The sequence below is a fragment of the Cariama cristata genome, unplaced genomic scaffold (assembly GCF_000690535.1).
Source record: "Cariama cristata isolate BGI_N322 unplaced genomic scaffold, ASM69053v1 scaffold5248, whole genome shotgun sequence".
In the NCBI taxonomy this organism is placed as follows: domain Eukaryota; kingdom Metazoa; phylum Chordata; class Aves; order Cariamiformes; family Cariamidae; genus Cariama; species Cariama cristata.
In genome coordinates, this window is record NW_009631528.1 from 4,895 (window position 1) to 15,087 (window position 10,193).

The following is a 10,193-nucleotide window of genomic DNA, read 5'->3' on the forward strand; positions in this document are numbered from 1 at the left end:
TAAATATTGCCAACTTTTTCCTCAATAAAGATGTGTTGTGTATTTGCCTTCTGTTTTTTGAGCCCATAGGGCATGCAATCCCATTTGAAATCTTTTCTCTCTAACTAGGAGAACTAGAAATCTTTTTATTTGTCTTTTAATGCAGGCTTTGATTCTGTTGCACTTTCTAGTTATCAGCAGGTGGGGAGTGAAATTAAATTAAGTATTTGGAAACTTATTGTAAATTGGGAGCTCACATCTGTGAATACCCAATGGATAGACTTTGAAAACATGATGTGTTGCTCTTACAAATGATTGTTGATTCCTATTTCTGGGAGATAGGTATGGATCTTAAAAATAGAGTTCTGGAATCATATACTTAATTTGTTTCATTTAGAAAGGAATTTAGGAGCAATGGATAGAAGTGGTTACTCAAGAATGCAAGAGCTGAAAGAAGAAAGAGGGAATGAAGTTGTTTTAAAATAATCCCAAGAAAGAGTCTGGCTGATGTGCATCACCAGAGGGTAAGTTAAGCTTAGATTATCCCTGATGTTACAATAACCTGAGCTCAGACTCAGTTTCCCTATTGCAAACCCTGGGGCAGAACTCGTCCATAACTAGGTATCCCAGGATGGGGTTCTCTGCAGAGCTCTGCACACTAGTGCCTGTCCGAGTAGCTCACTTGCTCAACCACTGCAGGATCCACCACTTTCTCACAAATGCAAAATTTGTATTCATCACACCGTGCAGTGTCTATATTCGCACCTTGAAGCCACACACAATCTAGGAAAGGACTTGAGCTGGCCCATTGGATCTGAAATCTGTGAAAAAATAGCAGAGATATTCATCATATCCCATGGAAAAAGTCAGAGGCTGATACAATAATTCCTAACTGCTACTGTTCATTTGACCCACAATAACATACAAGATCTCTGATGGGGGTTTGCCTAGGTTGATAAGCGAGTGAGTGATGGGTAACTTGTTTGCTGGCAAGCAGGTGGAGGGACAGGTGATTACTGAGTGACGGTTAAAGGTTGCTGCTTCTGGCTTATAACAAATATGTCTGGATGTGGTCTGCTCCTATCTGTGCAGAGACTTACAGATCAGGGGAGAAAGCTGATCCATCCTCCCACAGCCAGGGCCCCTCAGCTCCGTTGCGAGACAGCCCAATCCAGAAAGACAAAGAACTGTAAGACTGTGCTGATCGCATTGCGAAGTCCTGTATAGAAATAAATGCAAAGCCTGTGAATCGCAAGCCTGCTTCAGTCCTAACGGTTTATGATTTGGAAAAGGAGAGGGGCAAACGAAAGCAAGCTGCTCACATCTATGCGTAAAAGACTTTGTTTTGCAAGTGAATCTGGGCAATGCATCCTACTCCTGGCGGTGAGTGCTGTTTTGGAGATAAGGAAAATGAACCTGGTGGGGGCTTTCAGTAACTCTCAACTAAAACAACAGTTGAGATAACTGAAGCCTGCGCGTTAGCTGGGTAATGGGTATAAGACAATGACTTTCTTCCAACAGCCTGGTTGCATAAGTCAGGCAGGAAAAGGCCTTTGCATCATTTCTTGTCATTGTACACCAGACATTCAAAATACAGACAATAAAACCAGGGAGTTCAAGACATAATCCCATTGCCCTTAAGGGTCTTAATGCCATTGCCATTAAGGGTCTGAGTAGTAATTCCTTCATAGCAAAGAGCTCTTCTGGTTGTGCTTTATCTGTTGCTTCATCTACAACTTAGGAGTCAGAAAAAGATATGGATCCTCTTCTGCTCATGTGGGAGAAGAGGCAAGGGAGGAAGTCAGGCCAGTGAGGTTTCTAGTTGTGGGCAGCAAGAAGTTGAAGGACAGGCTTCTGATGTTTGCTAAATAGTTTGCTCCAGCAAGACAACAAAAGAGTTGTCAACCAGTACTATCTCCGTTATATTTTCCCTGAGGTGGGACGAGGACCTAGGTGTAGACCCAGGGTGATGTGTCTCAGATAACTCCCCTGAAGTCAGCAAAGATGCACTGGGGAGGGTGCAGCCACAGTAGAGGGGCTGCAAAGGGGCATGGACAGTTCTTGCCACTTGGTCCAGCACACGCGTGCCGTAACATACTGCATCAGTGGAAGGGTGGAGTGGCTGTTCAGGCCACAGTAAAATGCAGATTATATAATGAGAGAGAGAGGAAAAAAAAAATCTTTACCAGCTCTTCCTTACTCTCTATCTTAAGAAGTCTGGACTCCAGAGCAGAGCATTGAGCCTTGCTTTCTTGCCAAGTTTTCCATTCCTTTGAAAAGAGGTAGCAGTTGTCCCCATACTGTAGCCAGTTCTCAGGACAAGGAATACATTTATGTCCTTGAAAACAGAAGAGCACCTGATCAGGTTTGTCAGTCTCTAGTATTCTAGTGGATCTCTGCAGGGTCACTAGAGCAGTGCATAGCCTCTCTGTCACAGAGGAGCAAAAACTCCTCCTTCCTTCTGCAGCTAAAGTAATGTCTTCATTGGAGACTTAATAAACCCAGTTGCCAGAAGACCAGAAAAATATTTCTAAATGAAAATTAGAAAAAGAAATAATAAAGATTTTTTGAATCTGACCAGCAAACCTGGAGGCTGCTAGTAAAACAAAAATACAGGAAATTTTGGAAGGTTGAGCCATGTTCACAGACACATGGATCTAGGTGGACATAAAAGGAAATCTAGACTTTCAGTCGTATTGGTACGTCGCTACTCATCTGAAGTTACTTTTAACTTCTTGTTAACACCAGGGGCAGCTCTTCCCTGCTATATGCTTTACAACACAATTTCTATTTCAACGTTTTTGATAGCATTTCATACTTAGTGTGGATTCAGTGCACAGATGTCAGATAGTGACAGCCAGCCAAAGGGAAAGATAATGAGCCCCTTGCTGTTAAAGAAAACATCTTTCTGACAGCTGCACTTTGACTCTTTTCTGCCACATTATTCTGTTAGCTGCCTGTTGGGATCCTGAGTAATACTGAAGCCAGGAAGAACTAAAAATGTTGGATTTTTCTATCACTCTTGCACCATTTGGGGAACTCCATTTTGGAGTTGGAAAGTAAAATAATTGCATGCAGCAAAAAGACCTGCCAGACAAAAAATTTTTGAAATCTCTGGGAACTGGGTCCCAACGAAAGTGTGAATCATGTTCATTGCTCTACAGTTCACAGGAGCATTTAATATCGTAACAAACCAGTGCCAGCTGGGAATGCCAGGACTTGATGCTGGATGGCAATATATAGCACAGCACAGTGGACTTGACTCTTACAAGTATCTTCTGGTTTGTGTTAAATTCAAATGCAGACATTTACATAGATAATAACCTTGCCAGTCTGTCACAAGATGTTGATTTATTATGATTCTCTTCCCTCTGCTATATGATAATCTAGCATATTCAACTCACCCATCATTAAAGTTTCACTCCATTATTTTGTACAAGAAGAAAAAAATACCCTCAGCATACAGTCCGTAAACTGTTAAAGTCAGTGATTACAGTCCCATTTGGTAGAGAGCAGCAGTATTTACACCGCTGTATCCACTACTGCATAACAGAATGAAGCTGTCTTGAGGAGTCAAAGCTTTCCAGACAATTAAAGCCAGTAGGAATTTTCCATCAAAATTTTTTTACTATAATTCACTGACTGTGAAAGAAGAAACTGTAGCATCAATGAATTTACCTATTAGAAACACTTTTTTTTTAAAAAAAAAAAAAAAAGTGTCATCATCATGGCATTTTCTGAATTAAAATATTTGGTTTAGGTTATAAATTATCTCCATTACAAAAATTCAATAAACGTACTTCAGAAAGACTGATACTTTAAAAATTATCAAAATGGAAATGCAGTCTTTTCATTGGCACAGTTGAAATTCATTTTTAAATTAAATAATTCAGGGTGATTTTAGAGATTTTGACTTTTCTTTCCAATATGGTTGATTGATAGAAAAAAAATCAATCTGTGGCTACCGTAATGCAATGGAACCACCATCTTCTCACCACTATGTACCTCCGGAGTTGGCAAGTTGCTTTACAGTCTCTGTCAAGTTCAAATTCTGAGCCTGGAGGAGCTCCAGCTGCTGGTTGAGGCTTTCCATAATTGCCTTTTGCAGGGTGAAGTTTTCATCCCTTTCACGCACAAGGTGGCAGACCAGGATGACTTGAATCACGACAAAACAAGAATGAAATTGTTCCATTAATATTAAAGCTAAACTGCTCAATGCAACTTGAATAAACTTACCAAAGACACACGTACCACCCCATGACTGAATACACTTTACCTACATACAGTTTGTGCACACCTATGATCAAGACGTAATGCAATCCAATCTCAAAGTCCGGGAGATCTCTTCAGTAGGTAAACTCTTCCAGCAAGGGATACATTTTGCATCATTAATCCCCTAGGTTAATCCTCTTTCTTAACTAATTTCCTAGACTTTTACTTGTTCACACTGAACTCTGAGCACCCCTCTGTGACCATACTTACACCTGGCAGCCAAGACTCCTGCAGCTGCCACTGAACTTAGGCAGAAGACCCCAAGTGCCACTGTGGCCAGTCGCCAACAGGAAGAGGGACTGGGGGAACCTGAGATGATAGACAAAAAGAAGGAAAAGCGTCAAGAACAGGAACCTCTCCTCTTTGTACCTGCAACTCCTACATTGCACAAGACAACATGACTGGTAGTCCGCCCAGTGAATTGCTGAATTTCAGACCAGTCTGTGGTATTACGCTATGAAAATTCCCCTGTTGTTTGCCCGTGGTCAGTCCTCATTAGGAGCTGGGGCTGGGAAGTGTGCAAGTCATAGGGATTAGCTTAGCCAGCAGCTTTCAAGAGAAAACAAGTTGGACAAATAAAGCTGAACAGCACAGAATTTCACAGGTGGAGAAAGAACATCAAGGAAGTATTTGCGCTTACAACGTGGCTGAAATTTTCATATGCAGTCAGATATTGCGGTATTTTTACCTTTGAGTGCCTAACCTGCCAAATCAAGATAAATTCATCTTTTCAGAAAATAACCTCAGAAACAGTCACCAATGAAAGCCAGACTTCTGCAAAATAATCTGAAATTAGGGCATACAGATGTGAACAAGACTACATACCTGCAGTTGAACAGAAACAGTCTCACACCTGGAAATGCACATATTCATGGACAGTTCTTGCAACATGGACAAACGCAAACACCCGTGTGAATTTACACAGTCCCAAAACACAGACAAAGGCATTGCTTCCAATTATTACTTTTCTGTTCTTTCATTAGACTCCAGTGCAAAATTTCAGTGGGAATACTAATATTATGTTGAAACCACCAACAGAAATAACTGGCATATCAGCCTGTGGTATTTCTACCTTTTATTCCCTGTGCTCCTTAAACATTTAACCAAACAGTTGAGAAGAACCCTACTAGATTATGGGGAGTTCAGCTTCAGCCTCCAAGTATAAAAATCAAGGATCCCTCAAAAACTGAGAATGAGATAAACACTGGCTAGCCAATAATGGGAAATTTCCTTCAGAAATCCTTTAATCTACTAGATTATTATCAAATTCATCTCCAGACATTTAGTCAGGCTGGAACACAACATCTCTCTGCTTTGCTACCACCTTTCATACAGAGAGATTCTAAAGCACTAATGCATAACATACAGAATATATATTCGGGATCAGCCACATTCCTCCCTTCCTCTGTGAAGATATGTAGCATCATTTTTATGATTTTTAAGTACACAAAGGTATTTGTCCATCTATTCCTTCCCTTGAGAGAAAATGTATTTTTTCTCTAGCATTTACTTCATTCAGTTAGTCAGATTTAAATTAGTAAAACTGAAAGACTTTTGCAAGGTCCTTTAGGCAGATTACTTCACTAACTTCCAGGAGCTGACATTTAATGTCTAACTGGAACATGTTTATTTTTTCTTAACTGCATCCCACAAGCTTAATTATATCTCTCCTCTCAAATCAAAACAGTTTTTCCACATTCTCCACCCTTTCATCATTTTTAATCTCCTGCCTTTTTTCTTTTCTCCCTCCAATTTCTTAGAAGATTTGAGTCCAAAGGGCTCCCAGAAGCCAGATGCTTCTTGGTATGTGACATCCTCTGAGTGCCATATAAAAAATGTTCTCCAAGGTGAGAGTTTGCCTTGGAGAGAACTGCCCCCCCAACACCACCACTACCTTTTTCTCTGGCAGTCTGGAGCTCTTGGTTCTGGGATTTTTCCAGTGTCATGAACATCAGGTCTGCGTATGTCACTTCTTGACTTGTCATTTCTGGCAAGGTTACAGGAGAATTCCAAAGTTTTGTTGATCCCACAAGAGAAACAAGGATAACCTTCTGGCTGGGATCAAACAAACAGTCGGTGTCATTCGGAGCTAACAGAGTGATTCATGTAAAAGTCATAAGGGTTTTTTGGCTCATACTAAAGGATTTCATGACACAGCGATACTGGGAGATGTTTACATGCAGCAGAGTCCCAGAATAGTATTTAAATCTCCTGTGTGTGCAAAAATGCAATGGGGCATGGAAATCTCACAGTTCTCAGTTCTTGAAACAGATGCATAGAGTTACCCAATTTGTGGGTACATCTCTCCTGTAGAAAGAAAAAGAAGGAAGGGGAGAGGTGAAGAGGAAGTTACATTAATTTCAGGTTAAGTCTAAACAATTCCTTGAAGTTTTTCAGCACCAGGGGCATTTGTTTCCTGGCTTTATTACACAGTGATTAATATTTAGTAAATTCAGCCAGAAGGGCTCCTCAGTCTCTCAAGTGGCACAGGACTACTGGGGGTAAAACGAAGTGAGAAATATATTGATCCCCTTTGCTTGTTGTTAGTAAGCACATCGCACTTGTCCTGATGGGGTAGCACATTGACTTGTCACAGCCATTGCCCACTCCTAGGACACAAAGAAATTAATTGTATTCTTAGGCATTGGAATGGGCTGCCCAGGGAGGTGGTGGAGTCACCATCCCTGGAGGTGTTTAAGAAAAGACTGGACCTGGCACTTAGTGTCCTGGTCTAGTTGACACGGTGGTGTTAGGGCAAAGGTTGGACTCAATGATCCCAGAGGTCTCTATCGACCTCATCGATTCTGTGATTCTGTGAATCCAGGTTTGCCAGTTGCTGTTCCAGGTATGTCAGCACTGTAAAAGCTAATGAGCCAAAGAAATCTGATGAATTCATGGGGAGTCTGGATAGAAAATTTGTATGCCAGAATATGATGCTGTGCTCCTGGATTAGCTCTGGGCTGGAAGCAGTCTAGGCACGGTCCCACATGATAATCACTGCCTTTTAGTAAGAGTGATTAACAGAGCACAGCAGCATGCTATCGCGCTAGGGCTGCTGCTGCATCCAAGGAGGGGTCACCTGTCAACTTGAGCACCTGTACCATGTTCTCTCAAACTCTGAGCACTAGGAATAACATGGAGAAAATTAACTGATCCTACTTTTCCTGGTATTTCTGGGTCTGCTGGCAAAATGACAGAAATGAGATCTGAATTTTCAGCTTTATTTCATATGGCTGTACTGCACACAGCCCAAGAACTGCTGGTCTCACCAGTTGTTAACTCAGGAGCAAGGATGAGCACCAGGTAGCACAGAATACTACCCCCAGCATCGCATCTCACTGGGGGCTTTGCCAACCCCAGGCTGCTGGAGATCAAAGCTCCCTGGATACAGGGCAGAAAGCATTCCCAGACTTCTATCTTACTGCAGAAAAATTGAGCTTATACTCCAGCATCTGGGCAGGCACATACAGACAAATAAATGTCAATTTCCAGGAGTGCCTCACCCTATCTCCAATGAGCTGCTGCTTTTGAACCCTCTGTCACATTTTCTGTCATGGGGAGGTAATAACCCTTCTGTCCTCAGTGGAAAGAGGATGAAACGTCGGAGGGAAGTGTTCTGCTTCTTTATGGGCAGTTTATTAAACAATTATCTGGTTTTGTTTTACAAGCAACGGAGCCCTTTTGGATTATCATCATTCAGGGTAAAATACATGAAAACTTTGATAATGTCTTACCACACCTGCAAAAGTGTCAGGGGTCCCCGTGAGCCCCAAATGTCTTCCCATATTTACATTCCTAATTGCTCATTGGGAAAGTATTGGGTATGACTAATCAAGTTGGCTTTACTGGAATACTCCTTTGAAGAGTAACAGGCAACAAGCAGCAACTTCTCAACAACTTCTAAGAGCAGTACAACATCATTCTGTCAGATTATTAAGAAGCTTTACTCCCAGTTAAGATCATGCTACCTAGGAAATAAAAGTTAGAACAGGGTTGAGACGCATCCCTTAATACAACCAGAACAGGGAAGCAGAGAGGACAGAAGTGTTTTCTGTCCATATCACAATCTGCTTTCTCTGGCATCCAATGAAGGATATGTTCAAATCACATAGTTTCCTATGGAATGGACCCTTAGATTTTAAACAATCACAAAGAACAGAAAACAGTTGATGACAGGATTTTTTTCCTTTTTTTAGCATTTCTGTAAGAGTCTGATCACATTTTAGAAGCCTTTTGAAAGGTGGTAAGGGGAAAATATGACAGAGAAAAAGCACTTCAAAATAACATAAAAGAAATAAAAATAAAATATTGAGATAATTGACACAAAATACCAGGGAATGTGGAGAAATTAAACTATTGTTGAATAATAGGCTAGCAGGGCCATAGGTGGATTACTGGAAGCACAGTATTAATGGCAGTGCCATAGAAATAGAAGAAGAGTGACCAATAATTTTCAGCAAGGATGAGTTATGATATGTTTTTGGAGGGGTCACTGTTTCATGTCACACTGCTACTTTTTCTTCAGATAATTTTTTTATCACTTTATCTGATATTTCTCCAGTTGGATCCTTCTAGAATTTGAAATTCTCATGAGATTGAATTTCACTTAAAAATCAACTGATAATCTATTGAATTATCACACTGATAATAAAAAGCCCCTGAAAAACATTGGTAATTTGCATTTCTTTTCGACATTGAAACCCACCCATTTTAAAAACCATACATACAAGAAAGGCTATTTTACAGTTCTGCTGGGTCTTTTCTTCTAAAACTCCTAGGAGAAAGAGACTAAAAGAATATTGGGCAATTCCCATGTAAATACAAAGCCAATAGCTCATGTTTCTATGTTTCTTATTTCTCCACCAGGACTTATAAATCTTCTTCCAGTAGTAGACTACGATGGATAGATAGATAGATAGATAGACAAACTCATGCTAAGGCATGTTTATAGCGCACCACTCCTTTTATAATTAGAGAACGGTAAATGGTTTTTAGCCTTCCTTGGGAGAATACATTATGTTCATGAACCCATTGGTTCTGCTCTGCAACTCCAATATGCATCAGCAAGGCTAATGATTCACTAGTTTAATGTGAACGCATTGTGATTGCAACACGGGGCAACAAGTTTCTTTAGCTGCTATCCTGCCCTTAACATATATTTATGCACCAGTCCCAGGTGGTTCCCAAACACAAATAGTAACACATTACTGCAGAGCATTTTTTTCTCTCTCAGCTATTCAAAAGAGAAAGAGAAGGTGAACATAAATATATGCATGTAATAACACTATGAGTAGCCACGAGCAGTAACAGAAATCTAAAGCAGTTCTACAAGAGAGAGAAAATTAATGGGTCATCGAATGGAACCTACTAATATAACCAGCTGCAGGACAAATAATAACCAGGATAGGAGAATCAGCATGTATTCCCTGTGATGCAAAGTATTTAGGGGGACTTGGCTGGCTATGTAGGAAGTTCGGAAGTGGGACCTGTGAGTGAGCACACTGTCAGTTGCAGGACTGACATAGCAGGAGATTACTAGGTAACAGGGATGGTGGCAGAGCCTTATAGAATCATTTAGGTTGGAAGAGACCTGTAAGATCATCAAGACCAACCGTTAACATAGCATGGCCAAATCCACCACTAAACCATGTCCCTAAGCACCACATCTACAAGTCTTTTAAATACCTCCAGGGTTGGTGACTGCACCACTTCCCTGGGCAGCCCATTCCAATGCTTGACGACCCTTTCAGTGAAGAAATTCTTCCTAATATCCAATCTAAACCTCCCTTGGTGCAACTTGAGGCCGTTTCCTCTTGTCCTATCACTTGTTACTTAAAATGGGAGATACAAGAGTGTGTATATATATATATATTGCATTCATATACATATACATGTAACTATATATATATAAAATGCTGTACCTATTACATTGCAAACTCTTT

At 40.7% G+C, this 10,193-nt stretch overlaps 1 protein-coding gene across 1 annotated transcript; it reads right to left on the reverse strand.

Annotated features, from left to right (window-relative positions):
• Positions 1-661: 661 nt before the first annotated feature.
• On the reverse strand, positions 662-1,189 carry LOC104166145 (C-type lectin domain family 7 member A-like; the record flags this gene model as incomplete). The annotated part of the gene is made up of 2 exons (XM_009705985.1): positions 1,080-1,189; positions 662-800 (listed from the first exon to the last, which is right to left on the reverse strand). Coding segments are annotated over exons 1-2 (249 nt in total), but the record flags the coding sequence as incomplete, so codon positions are not given.
• Positions 1,190-10,193: the final 9,004 nt, after the last annotated feature.